Source organism: Chrysemys picta, chromosome 10 (genome assembly GCF_011386835.1).
Source record: "Chrysemys picta bellii isolate R12L10 chromosome 10, ASM1138683v2, whole genome shotgun sequence".
NCBI classification, from domain to species: Eukaryota; Metazoa; Chordata; order Testudines; family Emydidae; genus Chrysemys; species Chrysemys picta.
In genome coordinates this window covers 69846169-69868044 of record NC_088800.1, presented here as the reverse complement: position 1 = coordinate 69868044, position 21876 = coordinate 69846169, and the positions used below count along the sequence as shown (strand labels likewise).

At 43.7% G+C, this 21876-nt stretch overlaps 2 protein-coding genes across 2 annotated transcripts in view; both read right to left on the bottom strand.

Moving 5' to 3' along the window:
• The window catches only part of XYLT1 (xylosyltransferase 1), a 315876-nt gene that overhangs the window by 267985 nt on the left and 26015 nt on the right, over positions 1 to 21876 (bottom strand). The window lies entirely within an intron of this gene.
• Positions 4894 to 5573, bottom strand: LOC101953757 (histone H2B 8-like). The gene has a single exon (XM_008173024.4). The coding sequence runs from the start codon at positions 5463 to 5465 to the stop codon at positions 5028 to 5030; it is 438 nt and encodes a 145-aa protein (XP_008171246.3). The 5' UTR covers positions 5466 to 5573; the 3' UTR covers positions 4894 to 5027.

Here is a 21876-nt window from a genome sequence, read left to right as displayed (position 1 = left end):
ATTAGAATACACCCTACCCCAATATAACGCGACCCGATATAACACAAATTCGAATATAACGCGGTAAAGCAGCGCTCCAGGGGGGCGGGGCTGCGCACTCCAGTGGATCAAAGCAAGTTCGATATAACGCAGTTTCACCTATAACGCGGCAAGATTTTTTGGCTCCCGAGGACAGAGTTATATCGGGGTAAAGGTGTACTCTGCTTGCATATTAGGGGTATAATTCTGCAGTTAACTGGCTGAGATGAGCCAAAATAGCTGATACAACACAAGAGGAAAACTTGTTAAAAGTGCAAGTTTGAAAGAGTAACTATGTCACACAAGATGCTTTAAAAGAGACAGGAAGGAATGCGCTAGATGGGAAAGGCAGCATCACTTCTGTTAAACATTGTCCAACACATAGCCTCCTTAAAATACTGATACTTAACAGCCATATTCCCACAGACTCTAAATGCCTATTTACTAATAGACAACTGGAATCCTATTATTTTGCCCCATAGACATACACAGGTATGGCAATCTTAATTTTAAGAGTATTTCATGGCACTATAATATAGTTGTTGACAATTAACAGGTCCTAATAACCCTTAAAATCTCAGACTAGTGCTGCCTGGAGATGTACTGTAATGCTTTTCCAACTGTTCTTTATGGGACAGTTTTTGTTTTGTTTTGTTTTTGAGAGGTTAGAACAGAGCCTAGTTACCACAGTGATGCATACTGTGCATTAGATGGATATTGCAAGAAAAATGCTACAACTGCAGTAAAACGTGATTTAAGCAACTACCTAAGGGACTAGAAAGAATATTTTGTGAGACAATAAACACCATATAAATGCCTTAGTTAGACCAAACAGCAGCTCTGCTTCTATCCTTAACTCCTCCCAGCCCAATTTCCTCATTGCATGGGATCTGGGAAGGATTAGCATGCTCCTTACTTTCATATGTATATCTTGGGATGAAAAAAATGTCACTTAATCACACTTTTCCTGCACAGGGGGATTATTGCATCATTTTATAGCAATCTATTACAAACTGCTTCCTTCTGCGTTGAACAACAGAGCAGGGCATATTGGCTGGTCACGTCTAAGGAAAATCAGGCAATGAATAAACTTTAATGACAATTCTACTCATGAACGGACAGATCATGAGGGTGATGCAGACGTTTCCCTGCTGTACAATGAGACCTTGTTACCAGTAGGTTTGAGATCTCTCAGAAGGCTAGCGTTCCCTAGGACAACATCCTCTAACATTTGGCATCACAGCTCTAACTTGGCCATTTCCCCCAGGAGCAAAAGTTTTCTTTGTGCAACAGCAAGGCAGTGTGTCTCTCCAAACCTACCTCACAGCCAAGTTTTACACTTCTGATGAAAGAAACCCATTTAGTATGCTTGCGAACCGCTGCAAACTACAAACATGCAGGCTCTCAGGGAGGCATGATGCAGACAGAGCGGGATTCTTATAAAACTGCGCTCAACTGGTAGAGCCAGTGTGACACATTGACACAATGAGATTATAAAAACAACAAACTTGTTAGCCAAAAAAAGGCTAGTAACTAACGATCATGAAACTTTAAATAGAGCAATTAGGAAAGCTATAGGGCCTGATTCTTCATCCACGTAAACCAGTGTAAATAACATCAATGAAATCTGTAGAGTACCACAAGCGTAAATGAAGAGAGAATCAGGACCTTATTCTTCAAATTACTGATATTGAAGGGCCAGATCCTCAGTTGCTGTAAATGGAACCAATGTAGTCAACGGAACTACATGATTGATCCCAGTTGAAGATCCCATAATCTGAAAACTTTCAAAAAATACTGCTCAGATACTCTAAGAAAAGGGCCCAACAAATTTACATTTTTTGTTTGTTTCATACAACACATCTACCCAGATTTGTATTTTTACCCATGATTTTTCCAACTATCATACACAGTTCTAGCATATACATTAGCTGTCTCTTACAGCTGAACTCTAATATGTGCCCAGTGTTTTTTCAAGTATTCTGCACCCATTATAGGAAAAATGGAAACACAGAACCAAATGCCCAGCCATATGGGCTTTAGTGAAGACAACACTGATGTAAAATCGAGAGGCACATCAAACTTCACTTAAATTCTCCAACATGGCAATGTATCTATGCACATTTTCTGACTTTGAGCTCAAACATTACTAATCTAGCTATAATCTCATCACTGTAACTGAAAGTGATTAGTAAATACCAGATATTTTTGCCAAATTTATGTGTGTTGTGTTGGTTTGACTTGGTTGGTGTTTTTTTTTCCACAAGATTGCTTTCCTGGTTGATCTTTTCAGTTGCGATGAAATAATCTAGTTACATATCCCACAGCTGGACAGAATTGAAATATGTGAAAGTATTTGCTTTATGGGAGATTTTGCACCAAGCATTCTATTGTAATATAAAAGGCATAGACATAGCAGTATTTAACCCCTAGAAAACTAGCCATGAGTCTATATAGACACTTGTAAAGTAGGGATTAGCTAACTTTAATCATTTGGGTAATATCATAATGGGATGCTGTACTAGGAAGGCCCAGAGTCTGTGACTAATGGAAGAACTGAGGGGTGGGGGGTGTCACTGAGCCCCCACCACCACCACCACCACCACCTTTTTAAAAAAAAAAACAGGAATCAGCTTCATTCTCCCAACTGACTTTCCAACTGCAAGCTGCTGACCCAGACACTGGGTTCCATACCTCTCCATGAGGCCAAGAATTAGAAGAGTAAAGGCAGCATATGGGGCCTGGGAATGGGGACTTTTTGGCATAGAACCCAGAGCGGCTTCACGCCTGGAAATAGGCTGACTGCTGAGAACAAGTAGTAGTGAGTCTGGCCATCGTTTCATCCACTCAGTAGGAGCCTCTTGAAATAGCCACAGTGGGTCCTAACAGAAGTCTAGAGAGATGGGGGAAGAAAGAGGAGAGATCTGTGCTGGAATACAGTGCAGGCCACTTCTTGGGGACCCAAAAACCAGTATAGTCATCCTGAAATACTACAGTGATAAGCATACTATAAATGCTTAGACCAGAGGTGGAAAAACTACGGCCCGCGGGCCACATCCGGCCCGTGGGCCCCTCCTGCCCGGCCCCTGAGCTCCTGGCCCGGGAGGCTAGCCCCCAGCTGTTCCCTGCTATTCCCCCTCCCCCACAGCCTCAGCTCGCTCTGCCACCGGCGCAATGCTCTGGGCAGCGGGGCTGCAAGCTTCTGGGGCAGCACAGCTGCAGAGGCTGGCCTGACCAGTGCTCTGTGCTGCGTGGTGGCAACGGCGTGGCTGGCTCCAGCCAGGCAGCGTGGCTGGAGCGCCACCAGCCACCGGTGCTCCAGGCAGGGTGGTAAGGTGGCAGGGAGCGGGGGGGTTGGATAGAGAGCAGGGGAGTTTGGGTGGGTGGTCAGGGGGTGGGGGTGTGGATAGGGGTTAGGGCGGTCAGAGGGCGGGGAACAGGGGGATTGAATAGGGGCAGAGGTCTTGGGGGGGGACAGTCAGGGGACAGGGAGAAGGGTTGGTTGGATGGGGCAGGGGTCTCTGGGGGGCAGTCAGGAAGGAGGGGGGATTGGATGGGGGCGGCGGGGGGCAGTCAGGGGCAGAGGTTCCCAGGGCAGTCAGGGGACAGAGAGAAGGGGTGGTTGGATGGGGCAGGGGTCCCGGGGGGCCATCAGGAATGAGAGGAGGGGTTGGATGGGACAGTGGGGGGCAGTCAGGGACAGGGGTTCTGGGGGCGGTCAGGGGACAGGGAGTGGGGGGGGGCAGATGGGGCAGGGGTTCTGGGGGGCGGGCACGTCAGGGAACAGGGGGGTTGGATGGGGCAGAAGTCCCGGGGGGGTGGAGTGGATAGGGTGTGGGGGCTGGGCCATGACCCCCTCCCCTAACCGGCCTTCCATACAATTTCCTAAACCCGATGAGGCATTCAGGCCAAAAAGTTTGCCCGCCCCTGGCCCAGACAGATGATAAACTCAGTTCATCTCTTCAGAAACATACTTCCCTTCCTTCAGGGTCTAAGGGTTAAATGCTTCACTTACATGGCACAAGGGAAACAATACTGGTTTTAGCAAGCTATTCCAAAGAACTTACAAGTCTTTTTAAGTGTCAGGCATGAATATGCCACAACACAAGGAAAGCTCTAAGCCATAAGGTACGCCATTTTCTGAAAGCAGTAAATAGTAAAACTGTCTTCACTTCAAAGTAAGAAGCATACCTCCCACTTGGATGTAATGCTAAAAGCTTGCCAAGGCCAGCATTCTGAAAAAATCATGGTATTGCAACTGATTATTCAGAGTCTGTAAATTAATGCAACACATTCTCACCCCACCCACTCAAGCCAAATGACTTGCATTTCACGGTATCATTTGTAGCAGCTAACACACATTGCATGGTTCTCCAGCCTGCCAGTGCTACCCATTAATCCAGCTCAATGGCAAAAGGTCTCACTGATTTTCTCCTTGCCTGGTTCTTAAATCTTTACAGACGGCAACTAAAAAAAAATATGGCTATGAAGAGTCCTTATTCCTTGGACCTACGGACTGAAACAGCCTCCTACGTGCATAAATGTTACAGAAAAGTAAAAACAACTTGATTCATAACTTAAATCAATGGGGCAACACTTAAAGGCAACCCTTCCTGGCTGCCATGGAACAGAGAAACAATATGCTGTGCAGTGTCGGGTAGCAAGCAGAAGTTCATCTCTGTCTGGTGACACCTTTTATGGGTGGCATTTCTTCAAGTCAAACATTGACCGATAGTAGCCTTCTAAACAAGAGTATGTTGCCATTGGCTGGCAGGTGCCACATCACTGCCCAGGAAAGTGGGACTATCCTCAATATGAAAGTCAGGGCCAGGTATAATTCTGGTGCCCTTGTGATGACTATTTCAAGTTGCGCCACCTCAACCATTTAAAATTTGCTTCTGATATTGTCCACATTGCTGCGCGCATAAAAAGCTACGTTAAAGGAACATTATTTAGATGGCAAAGTCAAACCCTTCAGTGTTGTTGGTTTTTTTAGAGAAAGAGACCAGTTACTTGGTGCTGGTGTACTTGGTCACAGCCTTGGTGCCCTCCGACATGGCGTGTTTGGCCAGCGCCCCGGGCAGCAGCAGGCGCACGGCGGTCTGGATCTCTTGGGAGGTGATGGTGGAGCGCTTGTTATAATGCGCCAAGTGAGATGCCTTCCCAGCAATGCACTCGAAGATGTCATTGACGAAGGAGTTCATGATGCCCATGGCTTTAGAAGAGATGCCGGTGTCGGGGTGAACCTGCTTCAGCACCTTGTAGACATAAATGGAGTAACTCTCCTTCCTGGTCTTGCGGCGCTTCTTCTGGGTCTTGGTCACCGCTTTCTTACAGCCCTTCTTGGGAGCAGGAGCAGACTTGGCTGGAACAGGCATGCTGACCTTGAAGCAGCTCACTTGATAAAACACCAATAGAACAAGCTGAATGTTAGGGAATGCCAGCATTTAGGCTGCTCACGGAACCATAATTTAGCCCCCTTCTGCATGTACATTATGATAGAGCCTTTCATGACACGATCACGCATACTATACATTCAGGGGACCCCTGCCTCCTTCAGTGCACAGGAAGGACAACGAATCAGGGCTCTGTAGTGAATGAGGCTGCATTTCTCTACAAGTTAGAAGATGTGTAGAGAACAAGGCAAGCGACTGCAGGAAGAGAAAGGATACTTTTGTTGTTAAGGCAGAAAAATGTTACACAGGAAAATTCAGTTTGATCCCTGCCTGTGTCACAGTCATCATATGTAGCACTGTGCAAGCCACCGAAACCACAATTCTGGAAGTGGCCAGCAACTGCACCTCTTGGGGCCCAACTTGACCACCTGGGAACTCATCTGCAGCAGTACTGAGTACTCACAGCCACAACTGACGTCAATGAGAGCTATGGCGGCTCAGCTCCACTGGCAGAAAGGCAGTGTGGTATGGGGGAAGGAGAACAGTGCTGAGAGCCAGAAAGTCCTGACTTCTAATTCTGACTCTGCCACCAATACACTGTGAGGCCTCAGGCAAGTCTCTTTGTCTTAGTTTCCCGATCTGTAGAATGGTGATTATACTTTTATCATCTTGATGTGGTGACAAGGTTTGTGAGGCACTCAGGTACTGTGGCAAGCCTTAGAAAAGACCGTGAAGGGAATGAATAATTCTATATTTATTGCAGGCTTTGAATGGTGTGCAACAAAGAGAGGGTGTTTGCTATGGGGCTCCTGCAGTGTCTGCTGCTACTGCTTTGGTAGTGGGATGGACACAGCCTGAGATTAGAATGTTCACCATCCGTTATTTTACCATGCTGCCACAATGTTTCTGAGGAACACAAGTGAAACAGAGATTTTCAAAAGATTACAGCTCAGCTACACCTGAATGAAATTTCATAGGACAAAGAAAATTTTAAAAAAAGAAAAAGACACTTCTGTAGCCCAAGAGCTTTCTCCCTGCCAAATTTCAAAGGCCTACTGCAAACAATGGTAGTGTAAGAGTATCTCAAAAAAGTTTGCAAGAATCTTTTATAATGGAAAGTGCTAGGCAATCTACAAACTGGGGTCGCTACCAGCTTCCCCCACCCAATAATATACAAAGATATGCTTATCTATACTTGTAGATATAGCTATAGATTCTAATTACACATCATTTTCAGAATTTATTCAAAGCTCCTGGGGGAAAAAGCTGGACAGCCCATCATGTATTTCTCGGAATAGAAGACTTACAATGGGATCTTCAGCAACAGCTCTCTGCTATTGAGTGTTAAAATCCTGCTGCTAGATCCATAGCTGGAGTAAGACCAAATGTGCAACAGTAGAGCTTAACTAGTGTATCTAGACAGCTTGGATAGGCCCCGTCTTTTCCTTGAGTTGTAATCACTGACTAGTTAATGTATGCTATGGAGCAGCTGAGCTCATAAAAATTATTTGAGTATCTCAGAAGTGTGCATTTATCATCTTTTTCAAAACACAAGATGTGACTTTACCCTCGAGGAAAACAGTTTAAAACCACCAGAAACGTAGCTCCATGGCAGCAGCTGTCATTAGTTCAGAGCTTCTGGGGAATTTCCAAAAAACTTCTAAGGGAATGAAAAGTTAATAATAATAAAAAAAAATCCTTCATTGTTCAATTACAACTGGGTGGAAACGACATGTTATTACAGGGTTGGCTTCCAGCCAGCCCATGCTTTTTACCTTGATAAATTGCCCATCTGATTAGAACAGAATATGGGAGGCAAATGAAGCTTTATCATTGTCATGTGACATATGCTTATCAACACTGTCTTCCTGTCATCTATATTCTTTCTAAATATAAAACCATGAGATGCTGCATTCCTGTCTGAAAAACCACAAATGTGTTTGTGACTTCTCATGACATTTGTAAGGCACTACAACAGAGTGGCTCAGAGGCACCAAAATGTTGCAGATTAATTGTCATACTCAATGCACTAGCAATAGTTCTGTCAATTGGATAATTCACACTGCATAACCATGCCTGCGGTTTACAATTCAATGTCATACCTGACTATTTCTACTTTTGCTCCTAGTTTTGTGCCCCTCGCATTTTTGGAACACATACACATTGTTGAGTTATGTGCCACATCAGATACAGTTTGTAACTCAACCCCTTGTAGCACAAGTACTTGATGAGCCTCTTAACAGATGTGGAATAATGAAACGCCAGACAGATAATGCTAGCAACTAAACCAGGGAGGAACTGAATGCCACACACTGGGGATCCCTGCCATGATGTTGCAGAGGAGTGACTGCTCAATCTCATTTTTGACATAGAAGATCTAAACAAGGACAAATAGCTGGAATTTTCAAAAGGATCTAGATGAGTTAGGCAACAACATTGAACCCAATGGGATTTGGGTGCCTAACTCCCTTAGGCCTTTTTGAAAATCGCAGCCTACATCAATAGGTAACCCAGACCTGACCCTGAACACTTTCTGAATGGTACTTAAGTGCCAGCAGCTCCCACTGACTTGGATAGGAGTTGAGGGTGCTCAGCAAGTTGCAGAATTGGGCTCTAGGTTTCTACTGCAAAAAAAACAATGCCTGGCCTAGAACCAGCACTAACTTTGGATCTCTTTAACTTGACCCCTGGCATCCTCGTTCAGTGGAAAGGCACCAAGGGGCAACAGTGAAGAGACTGTAAGAACAACATTAAAAAAAGTCAAATACTGTACCATATTAGCTCATTCCTGTCAATTAAAATAGTAACAGATGCTGATAATTGTACTTATATAACCAGTGACCTTTAAAATGAACTAATTATTGAAGATTAAATTATTAGTTCATTTCAGAACCAAAGTTCCTAGAAAAAAATCTGTTCAGTCAATGGAGGGCATGTCCTCACAACGATGCTGTAGGTCTCAGCAGCTAATGCAAATTATTCTTCAGCTCCATATAAAACTATACAGACAATCTGAGCAATTATTTTTGCAAAGCTACACGGCTGATGAGAACACACCAAGGTGATGTGCTGAGTTGGCCTCAGTAGGAATTTAGAAAGACATCAACACTTAACAACTAAGCCAGTCACCACGTAGCAGTTCTGTTCACATTTACAAGAGTAGGAGACAGATGTATACAGCCACGGAATGTGCCATATAAAACACTAATCTCATTGCAACACACATCTGTACAACAATAAAAGGAGTCTTTAAAACAATGTAGCCAAGTACTATGACATATGTTAAATATAGCCATGAGTGAACTGAGAGCAGAAATCCATGAAAACCTGTATTGATTGCAGTAAAGAAAATGTGTACATATTTGCAGTGGAGATACTTCCCACTGAAATTCTTTTCATTCGGTAAGAACACAGATACTGTGTTATACCTTTTCTCCTCAACAAAATAATAAAAGGGGCTTCATATAACATGGAAAGCTAAAGCAAATTTAAGCATGTTTTCTGATCCTTTAATATTCTCATGGCTCTTCCAATTTGTCAACATCCTGCCTGAATCATGGACACCAGAACGGAACACAGTATTCCAGCAATAGTCACACCAGTGCCAAATACAGAGCTAAAATAATCTCTCTACTCCTACTCAAGATTCCCCTGATTATGTGCCCAAGGATCACATTAACCCTTTCAGCACAGCATTAAACTGGAAGCCATGTTCAGCTGACTAGCACCAAAATCTCCAAATCTTTTTCAGAGTCAATGTTCCCCAGGACAGAGTTCCCCCATCATGTAAATATGGTCTGTGTTCTTTGTTCCTAGATGTTTACATTTAGCCATATTAAAACAAGCATTGCTTGCCCCCAGCTTACCAAGCAAACTAGACCGCTCTGTATCAGTGGCCTGTCCTCTTCATCATTTACCACACCCCCAATTTGTGTGTCACCTGCAAACTTTAATCAGTGATGATTTTGTGTTTTCTTTCAGGTCATCGATAAAAGATGTTAAATAGCATAGGGCCAAGAACAAGCCCTGCAGGACCCCACTAGACCCCATCAGCTATTTGTTTGTGTTATTTAAAATAATACAAGCTGTCAGGATCCTAAGCAAGCCCAAAATGTTACAAGGGTTTCCAAGTGGTGTGTCCAGGAAGAAGTTCAGAAGATCCTCAGTTTGGACTCTGAGCAGTCTCTTTTGACGTATAATCTTTGCAACTATATACACATACAATGGTGACCCTTAAAAACCTTCAATTGACTTGAATAACCTCACTGTAGTATTCAAGGTATGCGGTACATTTAGGGAAATACAAGAAAAATCTATTTATTTTAGGTAAAGCTGGCAAGATTTTAAGGTAGTCTATAGATACGAAGATACTGCTGTGCAGAGAGAGGGGGTATGTGCACTTACAAAATTACAGTTAACTGGATTTTTTCCATCAGCTATTTATAGAATATTTTGGCAGACAACATCCAAATTGTTATTTATTTTAAATAATCTGTTATTCTGGCTCCAATGCAGACACTACAGACAGTGTTTAACGCTGCTCTTCCCCCTGTTGCGTGTGCTCTGGGAATTCTATCCTGCCTCAGCAGGTCTCCTCTGTGTAGCTGCTGTTGATTGATGTCATGTTAAGCTGCCTCCTGACCCTGATCTAGCTTGGTATTAGGCAGTCATTGCTATAACTCACAAGTAGCAGAGTTTGCAGCCTCTCGTCATCCAACAATGGCTGGCAGTTGGGCTCATTCAGAGCCCATTAAGATGATTTTTCCAAGGCAAGTCCATGTGGACAGAATACTAATGGGCACTCTAACACAATGAAGGTGTCTGTTTGCCGTCATTCTTCTTAACCGCTGGGCTTTGTAATGATACAGTTTTGACAGTGTTGTTTTTTGAGCCATTGTGAATGAGTCAATATTTATTATTGCTATTTTACAAGATGACTAAGGTATAGTGTGGCATTCAGACAAAGCAGCTCAGAATTTCTTAACAATATGCACTCATACAAGTTGACACAAATGCAAAACTGGTAGAATGCAGAACAATCTGAAGCACTAGAGATCTCTAAAGAAGAAATGTGGTGCACCTGTCAAAGGCAGACTACATGCTCAAGCCTTTCCTAGCAAACCTTCCCTATGCCTACCCATTCCATGAAACCATTTGACATTCTTCTCGAAATTAAGTGAACAAGAAACATTTCTTTTGGCACAGTCCACTTCGAGCTTCATGTTGTCCAGCGAGTTAAAATAGGAACTTTTATTTCGATCCATTCTGTACTTTGCAGCCTCAAGAGTCTGAAACTATGTGCACTTATTTATTCCGTCTATGGCCTGGTCTACACTACGAGTTTAGGTCGACTTTAGCAGGATTAAATCGAATTAAGCCTCGACACGTCCACACGACGAAGCCCTTTCTTTCGACTTAATGGGCCCTTTAAACCGGTTTCTTTACTCCACCTCCAACGAGGGGATTAGCGCTAAAATCGGCCTTTGCGGGTCAGATTTGGGGTGGTGTGGACGGAATTCGACGTTATTGGACTCCAGGAGCTATCCCACAGTGCTTCATTGTGACCGCTCTGGACAGCACTCTCAACTCAGATGCAGTGACCAGGTAGACAGGAAAAGCCCCGCGAACTTTTGAATTTCATTTCCCGTTTGCCCAGCGTGGAGAGCACAGGTGACCACGCAGAGCTCATCAGCACAGGTAACCATGATGGAGTCCCAGGATCGCAAAAGAGCTCCAGCATGGACAGAACGGGAGGTACGGGATCTGCTCGCCATATGGGGAGACGAATCAGTGCTAGCTGAGCTCTGTAGCAGTAAACGAAATGGCAAAATATTAGAAAGGTCTCAAAGGCCCTGAAGGACAGATGCCATAACAGGGACACACAGCAGTGCCGCGTGAAAATTAAGGAGCTACGGCAAGCCTACCACAAAGCCAGAGAGGCAAACGGAAGGTCTGGGGCAGAATTGCAAACATGCTGCTTCTACGCGGAGCTGCATGCCATTCTAGGGGGTGCAGCCACCACTACCCCAACCGTGTGCTTTGACTCCGTCAATGGAGAAACACGCAAAAGGGAAGCGGGTTCGGGGTACGCGGAAGACTATGATGATGATGAAGACAATGAAGATAGCTCACAGCAAGGAAGCGGAGAAACCGGTTTCCCCAACAGCCAGGATATGTTTATCACCCTGGACCTGGAACCAGTAACCCCCGAACTCACCCAAGGCATGCTCCCAGACCCTGAGGGCACACAAGGGACCTCTGGCGAGTGTACCTTTGTAAATATTACACATGGTTTAAAAGCAAGCGTGTTTAATGATTAATTTGCCCTGGCAATCGCGGCTAGTACAGCTACTGGAAAAGTGTGTTAACGTGTATGGGGACGGAGCGGAAATCCTCCAGGGACATCTCCAGAAAGTTCTCCTTCATGTAATCCCAAAGCCTTTGCAAAAGGTTTCTGGGGAGGGCTGCCTTATCCCGTCCACCATGGTAGGACACTTTAGCACGCCAGGCCAGTAGCACATAGTCTGGAATCATTGCATAACAAAGCATGGCAGCGTATGGTCCCGGTGTTTGCTGGCATGCAGACAACATCCATTCCTTATTGCTCTTTGTTATCCTCAGGAGAGTGATATAATTCACAGTCACCTGGTTGAAATGGGGTGATTTTATTAAGGGGGCATTCAGAGGTGCCCGTTCCTGCTCAGCTGAACGGAAATGTTCCCCACTGTTAGCCACACAGTGGGGGGGGGAGGGGTGAAGGGATCATCCCAGAGAATTGTGGGGGGGGGGGCGGGTAGTTGGGTTTGTGCTGCATGTTAACCCGGAAACCCCAGCCCCTCCTTTTACATTGCAAACCCATTTTAAATGGCCAACCCAACGGGTCCTTGGTATGGGAAATGAGAGCGCTACTGTTTGAAACCATTCCCACATGTTATGAGGGTTAAAAAGCCAAAAAAGACTGTGGCTTACCATGGCTGCCTGCAAGCCGAATTCTGTTGCCTGGCACCGCATGAGTGATCTCTCACACCAAACCGGCAGGCCCTCAATATAAGAGGAAAAACGTAACCTTGTAACGAAAGCACATGTGCTGTGTAATGTGAACAGCAAAATTTAACGTGAAAGAGTGTACCCATTGTTCTCTAAAATGTGTCTTTTTTAACCACCTCTTCCTTGTCCTCCACCAGCTGCAAATGTTTCTCCTTCGCAGAGGCTAGCAAAAATTAGAAGGAGAAAATGGCAGACTCAGGATGATATGTTCACGGAGCGCCAGATGTCCTCCCACGCTGAAAGAGCACAGCAGAATGCGTGGAGGCAGTCAATGTCAGACTACAGAAAAGCACAATATGAACGAGAGGAGAGGTGGCGGGCTGAATCGCGGGATGAACAGAGCAAGTGACGGGCTGAAGATGATAGGTGGCATCAGCTTGCAGACAGAAGGCAAGAGTCGATGCTCCGGCTGCTGGAGCACGAAACTGATATGCTCCAGCGTATGGTTGAGCTGCAGGAAAGGCAGCAGGAGCAGAGACCACCACTACAGCACCTGTGTAACCAACAGCCCTCCTCCCCAAGTCCCATTGCCTCCTCACCCAGACGCCCGAGAACACGGTGGGGGGGCCTCCAGCCACCCAGTCACTCCATCCCAGATGATTGCCCGAGCATCGGAAGGCTGGCCTTCAATAAGTGTTAAAGTTTTAAACTGCAGTGTGTCCTTTTCCTTCCCTCCTCCCCCACCCCTCTTGGGCTACCTTGGCAATTATCCCCCTAGTTGTGTGGTGAATTAATAAAGAATGCATGAATGTGAAGTAACAATGACTTTATTGCCTCTTTTAGGGTAGCAGCCGTGTTAGTCTGTATCCTCAAAAAGAACAGGAGTCACAAGTACTCCTGTTCTTTTTATTGCCTTTGCAAGCGGTGCTCGAAGGGGGGAAGGGAGGGTGGGGTGGTTGGTTTATTGGGAAGTAGAGTGAACCGGGTGGGGGGGGAGGGTTCATCAAGGAGAAACAAACAGAAGTTTCACACCGTAGCCTGGCCAGTCACAAAACTGGTTTTCAAAGCTTCTCTGATGCGCACCGCGCCCTGCTGTACTCTTTTAACCGCCCTGGTGTCTGCTTGCGCATAATCAGCGGCCAGGCGATTTGCCTCAACCTCCCATCCCGCCATAAATGTCTCCCCCTTACTCTCACAGATATTGTGGAGTGTACAGCAAGCAGCAATAACAATGGGGATATTGTTTTCGCTGAGGTCTGAGCGAGTCAGTAAGCTGCGCCAGCGCACTTTTAAACATCCAAATGCACATTCCACCACCATTCAGCACTTGCTCAGCCTGTAGTTGAACAGGTCCTGACTACTGTCCAGGCTGCCTGTGTACGGCTTCATGAGCCATGGCATTAAGGGGTAGGCTGGGTCCCCAAGGATCACGATAGGCATTTCAACATTCCCAACAGTTATTTTCTGGTCCGGGAAGGAAGTCCCTTCCTCCAGCTTTCGAAACAGACCAGAGTGCCTAAAGATGCGAGCATCATGTACCTTTCCCGGCCATCCCACGCTGATGTTGGTGAAACGTCTCTTGTGATCCACCAGGACTTGCAGCAGCATTGAAAAGTACCCCTTGCGGTTTATGTACTCGGTAGCTTGGTGCTCCGGTGCCAAGATACGGATATGGGTTCCGTCTATCGCCCCACCACAATTTGGGAATCCCATTGCAGCAAAGCCATCCACTATGGCCTGCACGTTTCCCAGAGTCACTACCCTTGATATCACCAGGTCTTTCATTGCCCTGGCAACTTAGATCACAGCAGCCCCCACAGTAGATTTGCCCACTCCAAATTGATTCCCGACTGACCGGTAGCTGGCTGGCATTGCAAGCTTCCACAGGGCTCTCACCACTCGCTTCTCAACTGTGAGGGTTGCTCTCATCCTGGTATTCTGGCGCTTCAGGGCAGGGAAAAGCAAGTCACAAAGTTCCATGAAAGTGCCCTTATGCATGCGAAAGTTTCGCAGCCACTGGGAATCATCCCAGACCTGCAACACGATGCAGTCCCACCAGTCTGTGCTTGTTTCCCGGGCCCAGAATCGGCGTTCCACGGCATGAACCTGCCCCAGTAACACCATAATTTGCACACTGCTGGGGCCCGTACCTTGTGTGAGGGCTGTGTCCATGTCAATTTCCTCATCACTCTCGTCGCCGCGCTGCAATCGCCTCATCGGCTGGTCCTGGTTTTGCTTTGGCATGTCCTGGCTCTGCATATACTCCAGGACATTGCGCGTGGTGTTCACTGTGCTCATAATTGCCGCGGTGATCTGAGCGGGCTCCATGATCCCAGTGCTATGGAGTCTGGTCTGAAAAAAGGCGCGAAACTGATGGAGGGAGGGAGGGGCAACTGACAACATGGCGTACAGGTACAGGGAATTAAAATCAACAAAGGTGGCTGTGCATCAGGGAGAAACACAAACAACTGTCACACAGAATGGCCCCCCCAATGATTGAACACAAAACCCTGGGTTTAGCAGGCCATTGATTTCACGAGGGGAGAGGGAAGCAAATGAATACATCTATTTTTTACATCTTAAGCTGGCAGCAGACGGTGCAGCATGACTGATAGCCCTCGGCATCTTCTGGGTGCATGGCAGAAGATACTGTACTACGACTGCTAGCCATCATCGTCAAGACGGTTCAATTGGACTGCCGGCAGGACTGAGTCTCCAAGAGATAAAGCATGTCTGCCCAGGTGCCTATGATTGAACGGGAGTACGATGACGACGGATACCAGTCGTAATACACCATCTACTGCCAAAAGGCAAGGGGCTGCTGCTGTGTAGCAATGCAGCCCCATGTCTGCCAGCACCCAGATAGCCGATGAAGGCTACCAGTCATACTGCACCATCTACTGCCAAAAGGCAATTAGCTGCTGCTGTGTAGCAATGCAGTACCATGTCTGCCGGCACCCAAATGACATATGGTGATGGTAAGCTGAGCTGAGCGGGCTCCATGCTTGCTGTGGTATGTTGTCTGCACAGGTAACCCAGGTAAAAAGGCGTGAATCGATTGTCTGCCATTGCTCTGACGGAGGGGGTGGGGCCTGACGGCATGTACCCAGAACCCCCCGCGACACTGTTTTGCATCATCAGGCATTGGGATCTCAACCCAGAATTCCAATGGGCAGCAGGGACTGCGGGAACTGTGGGATAGCTACCCACAGTGCAACGCTCCAGAAGTCGACACTAGCCTCGGTACTGTGGACGCGGTCCGCCCCCATTTTATGTGAGGACACACACAATCGACTGTATAAAACCGATATCTATAAAACCGGCTTCTATAAATTCGACCTAATTTCGTAGTGTAGACATACCCTAAGTCCTTGTTCATACAAGGCCAGATTCATCTCTGGGGTAAATTCACTGATGTTGGTGGAGTAACTTTCCAATGTCTTAAAGGTTCATTTCAAAAACAGCTCCAATATCTATCCACATCCAAACTATTAATTTCAAGTCCCCTCTAACTGTATAGGAGGTTCAAATGTTTATGTGAGATTTAAATCTAAGATTATTCAGTGAGGAGAGACGTAATAATTCCGACTATTTCTTCTTTGAATTACTATTCCAGAATACTGCAGCTCTTGGAAATGTGTATTTTAACAACAGATTCAAAAGGAGTTTTATCTGTTCTCCTCTAAACTAAGAAGATTATAAGCAAATTTATCCAAGTTTATGAGAAATTTAAAAGAAAGAATAAGTGGTAATATGAAAAGTTTGACAATCTAATGCATAATCAAAGAGCTAAAGGCCACAATTTAAGAACATCTTAGCAGAAAATGTTATAGAAAAGTAATTTATTTTCTCATCACAGAGTAATAGACCTATGAGATATGATTCCAGCTTTAAAAGGTTTACCGTGTCATTGAAGATAAAGGATTGATTTAACTATCATAGTTAGGCAGCAAAATGCTATGCAGTTTTTAAGCACCACTGTGCATTTTTGACAGCAACAAACAGCAGCACATACCAATCAATTTTGGTAAATGAATCCATTTGAAGACAAGTGCTAGATAAATCACACTGCCCAAAAAAGGAAATTAGCAACAGTCGACAGTAAAATATTCCCATCAAAATAGATCCAAACAGAATGAAAAAGAGCTCTGAAAAAAATGTGATGAAAGGATGTTAAGACAAAATATGAAACAAATTATTTCAGCCCATCATGGTTTTTAGGATGAGATTCCCGCAGTCAAGCCTCACGCATACATTTTATCTTAACATTGTCTGGGAGAAGCATTCTGGACAGTTCCAGCACTGGAGTAAAGGTAAAATAGATGGAAAATTAGATCCCCACAGCATTCTTTTCCAACACACTGCTATTCTCTGGAGGTGAACTGTGAGAGACATGCAAAACTTCACAGGATTCCACTGACTCAGTTCTCTCCAAAACATCAGCTTACACCAGTTAAGTTGTTTTTTTAATGTCAAGGACTGATTATTACTTATAGTAGATGTAGCTCCAAGGGGCCCCAAACGAGATTAGGGCCTCATTGTGCTAGACACTGTACAAACACGTAGTAAGAAACAGTTCCTGATCCAAAAAGGTTACAATCTATGTAGAGAAGACAGACCAAGGACAGAAGGGGAAACAGACAGTGACTTACCCACCGCCATACAGCAGGTTAGTGACAGACCCAGGAATAGGAGGAGTCAGGTCTCCAGATTCCAAGTTCAACACACTCATCCACTAGATCATGCTGCCTCCCAGCATGGTCTGAAATACCCTCCCACTTCCAGAGATAATAGGTAGTAATATCTCCAAGGTCAGGGCCAAGGCATTCTGGCAAGGCCATGAGATAAGCAATACCTAAAGCTCTTCACAAGTACTGATAATATTTACCTCCTTGCAGAGGGCCAGACAGTATCAATGCATCACTTGTATCCTAAAATCAGGATATGGGGCTGAATTTCACCCTGAATTCTTAATAAGAGCATTAAAGACATACATTTTCAAAATTTTATTAGCCACTTAAAAGCCTTTGGAGTATGAGTTATATACTACAGAGATCACGTTGAACTGATCCGAGTCTTTGGCAAATCTGCCCCGCTTACCCAGAATGCTAATTGCTTCATTATACATCTTTACTCTAAAATATGATTTTTAAAAAATATTAAATAATCCATAAGATGCTGCTGATTGCAAAGTGGCAGCAACAGCAATTAAAATATATATCACATACAGTGGTAGCTCTTAAAAGCTTGTCAATTTATTTTGGGTAACTGGCAAGGTCACAACTGTATCTGTAGTGTTTGCTTGTACTTCTCAAAAATTACTACAAGAACTACTTTGGATAATGCAAATAATGTATTTTCCTAACTTCAAATACTTGTTTACTTTTCCAAGGGAAGGTTTTGAGGAATACCAGGATCTAGGAACACTCCAAATTTCAGCTTTTTAAAACATGCAACACACATCAAGAAAACAGCAGTGCACATACGCAACAATAGAAAGCAGTTACTCTGTGTATCATTTCCTGTGCATGGTGTGACTCGCAAGAGTCTCTTTATTATCATATCTGAGGTTAAATCTTTGACATTGCTACTTGAGTTGTGGGTATGAAGTTTGCTACCTTCATTAAAGAGAGAAAAATCCATTCTATCATATGTTGTATACTCTATATGCAGATCTGTAAATGTTTCAGATACCTCTTCAGAGATGACATTCAGAGATCACTTCTTGAAGATGATGCTCCCTATCTGATGCTAGGTGCAGTGAAAATAGGAAGGCCCAAAAAAACAGGGGGGGGGGGGGATATCTGAAGAGATATCTTTCAGTTTCCTATGGGAAAAGGAAAAAAAAATACACCAGGAAAAAAAGATAAGACTTTCTGCCATTTGTAAGAGGTATTCCTTTGATGCAAGCCAGCTAACCTGCACATCAATTGAAGTAATATGCCCGTTTAAATAGAGATTTAAAAAAAAAAAAAAAAAAGGTTATAAGCAGCAGTTTTTTAAAAAGCTACAGGCGTTATTTTTGCTTTGATTACACCAATGAGACTGGTGAGATCCAGCTTTATTTTGGGAAAAAAGCTCTACACAAGAATTCAAGATATCAAACAAAAAACAGGCTCATTTTCCTCTCCTGATTACATTTTAGTGATCCAAACTGGATGTCTGTACATTAGTACTAGTCACTGGCAGGTTCTGATGTCAGGTTGAACTGGACAGTGACTTTACATTTGTTTGTTTCAGCAAACTTAGCTGCTGGCTTGACAAAATATTAGCGCATGGACTTATATAAAAAAAGCTATCTCCATAACCTTAAGTGCTAATGGTTTGATTCCTTCCCCTCCCCCCCACTTTTTTTTTTTTCATTTTCTGAAACGAAAGCTTGGATTCTACAGAATACAGTAAAATCACATGGCAGATATGAACAAACATAACAGGTGCAGACTAACTACAACAGCTTGACTATGAGCCTTTAAAAAAAAAATCTATTTGGGACTTTAAATTCTACCTGCGGAACAAAGCAAAGCATGGACCCTCATATTTATGCAATGGGCCGAGTGCTCTGTAGCACTCATTTCTGTGCACAGCCACTTCAAAGATAGCAATGTTACATGGAGAAAACGGGCAATGTTGACAAGTTTAAAATCTTACACACTCCTTTGTTCTCATAATGGCATTTTTGCTTAGCAGATAGTCTGAGGAGTTGGGAGGAAAAACTATCAATAAATCATCAGCTCCAAAATGATTGCAGAACCTTCTTAAAAACCCAGCTACTAGGCTGGACAGGCCATCACCAAGAACATCATGTACAGATGAGAGCGCTTGTGTGTGGACATGGGTGGAGTGCAGAATCCCACTTAGCCATTCTTGCCTCCCACAAACCCTCTTTGGAATCTTCCCCAGATTTTCTGCCCTCTCTGGTGAGGTGTATGGGCCAAAAGGAGTCCCTCACAATGAAGGGAATTTAGGCCATAACTTCCAAAGTCAAATCCTACATTTCACTGAACTTGCATCAGGAGTTAGCAGTTCAGGTGCACAAAAGTCACCAAACACATTCCGTCAGTGGACTTTAATTTTCCAGGTGTAAAGACCTTTGTCCACAACACAGTTATGGTATTTTGAGCATTTAACAAAGTCACTCTGATAGTTACACAAACATCTTAGATACTTCACACTAAGTCACACTGAGGAACAGTCTATATGTTACAAACTGCCAACTTTATTCCAGAAGTCCTACAAAACAAGTTTTTTTGCATTAATTAAAATGTTGCTTACACAGCAAATATAGTAATATGTAGACTCCTACTTATAAAATAAAAACAGACTTCCAACTAGGATGAAGTCCAAAATATGGATTCCATTTATAGACACAGCATCAATAATTCTGCAAGACAGATCACGATTAAAGAATCTTGAAAAGATTTTTGTCTGCCACCAAAATAGTTCACCCAGTACAGCTTCAAACACTGCTTTGTGCAAATATAATGGCCTTACATCCTATAGTACAGTTAGAAACATAGGCCTCAACTGTACAAGTAGATCTGCATGAGTTGTGTTCTACTGAAGTCTGTGAGGTTCTCTATGGGCTCAGTCATTTGCCTGCAGAGAATAACTTGCAGGATGGAGGTCTCAAACTGCAACTATACACAGGCTGTTACTTCATCCACCACTAAAATGCAGCCAGCTCTGTGATGAAATGTGGCAAACTGTTTAACGGCACAAAGCAGCACATTGCACAACAGTATAAGCCAGGGAGTGAAGAAAATCTTTTCCAACTTCATAGGGAATTTAGGTAGAAAGACAGTAGTTTGCCAAAACAGATTCTGGCCATGACTCCAGTATTAACATACCTATTTTTTGAATAGCGATGGCATGAAATCTTTAATAACAAGTGAACTGGACTTCTGTTTTGCATCTTATTAGAAAGATGGTCCCTCTATTAACACAGTTCCACCAATGCAGCATCTGTTTAGTACAGACTTAAAGGGAATAGTGCCATTTAGACCCTGTGCTCCTTAGGAGCCATCCAAGTGCTGACTCAACCTTGTAACCTTGTTCATAGCTAGCGAGATTTAACAGAATCGCAGGATGAAGTGATACGGTACATCAATAAAAAGTAATAAAACACCACACACCTGAGTGCAAAAGTTTGTTAATTTCTGACATGTAGATAAGTACTAGTCTCTTGTCATTTAATACCATTAACTGAAATCAGATCATAACATAATGGCTCTGAGCCAACCAAAAAATTATCTGCTGGCTCAGGCTTTATCAATTTCTAAAAGGCTACTCATTATGATAGGGAATTGTCTGCACTCCTGCAGCTGCAGAAGGTTATGCCTTTCCCAGGGGAGGAGTCTTTCACCCCACCCAGTTCAGCTGTCATATATAACAAACTCAGAGCTTAACTTCCTTTCCAAATTAATAAATATATTAAAACAACACTGGACCTAATACACAACCTCAAGGCACTCTGCTAACCTTTTGCCATGATGAAAAGTGATTATTTATTCCTATTCTTTGTTTCCCCTCTCAGCCAGTTTTTGATCATGGCAATATTTTGCCCCTCACTCACTGACTAGTGGAAAGTAGAACTTTTTAAATGTTAACATTCAACTCATTCAAACGTATTAAAAACGTAGTTAGTTCAAGATGAGGACTATCGAGGGATAACACATCCATGGGCTCAGCTAACAGAATTGGTAATACTGGATAAAGGGCCAAATCCTGTCCTGTGACTTTAATGAGAACTTCCCAAGTGTATCTGAGGACAGAATTTCACCTACAGCCCTGGGCTACACTATCTCAATCTCAGATTTAATGTTCTATTATATCATGTTCCCAGAATATATAGATTTTAAGGTCAGAATGGACCATTATGAATATCTATTCTGACCTCCGGCATGATATAAACCGCAGAATTTCACTCAGTAATTCTAGTATCAAGCCCATAATTTCTGACTGAGCAAGAGCATCCACTCTTTATTTAAAGAGTTAAAGTACTGGAGAATCCACCACGCTTCTAGGAAAATTGTTCCAGTGGTAAGTGCTCTTACTGTCAAAAGTGTATTCCCTATTTCTAGTCCAGTTCGGAACTATAGCTTCCATTTTAGCTATATTTATACAAAACTCTCACATGTAGTATTGTGTTAAACATGCTTTTAGGATATGAATCACTATATTCTACGCACACATACCACAAGCAGGGATCAATTCTCTAACACAGCCCTACCAACACAGTTTAATAGATATGCCATATTTTGTTTCCATATATTGGTTTTAATGGCAGCCTTAGTTTTCAATTATTGTGATAAACAGATGAATAGATACTTGCCATAAAACATTTAGTTTCATAAAGAGTGCACAGCAGAATAAGTATGAAAAATGTTTTTAAAATTAATTAGCCCCTTTCATGGAAAACCAAAAGTAAAATGCTTATTTTATAAATAATTGTTAACAGATCCTGCTTCTTAAGACA

What these genes read in the sequence shown, in the direction of transcription:
- LOC101953757 (XM_008173024.4), bottom strand. Translation starts at nt 5,465, where the DNA reads ATGCTGGCATTCCCTAACATTCAGCTTGTTCTATTGGTGTTTTATCAA.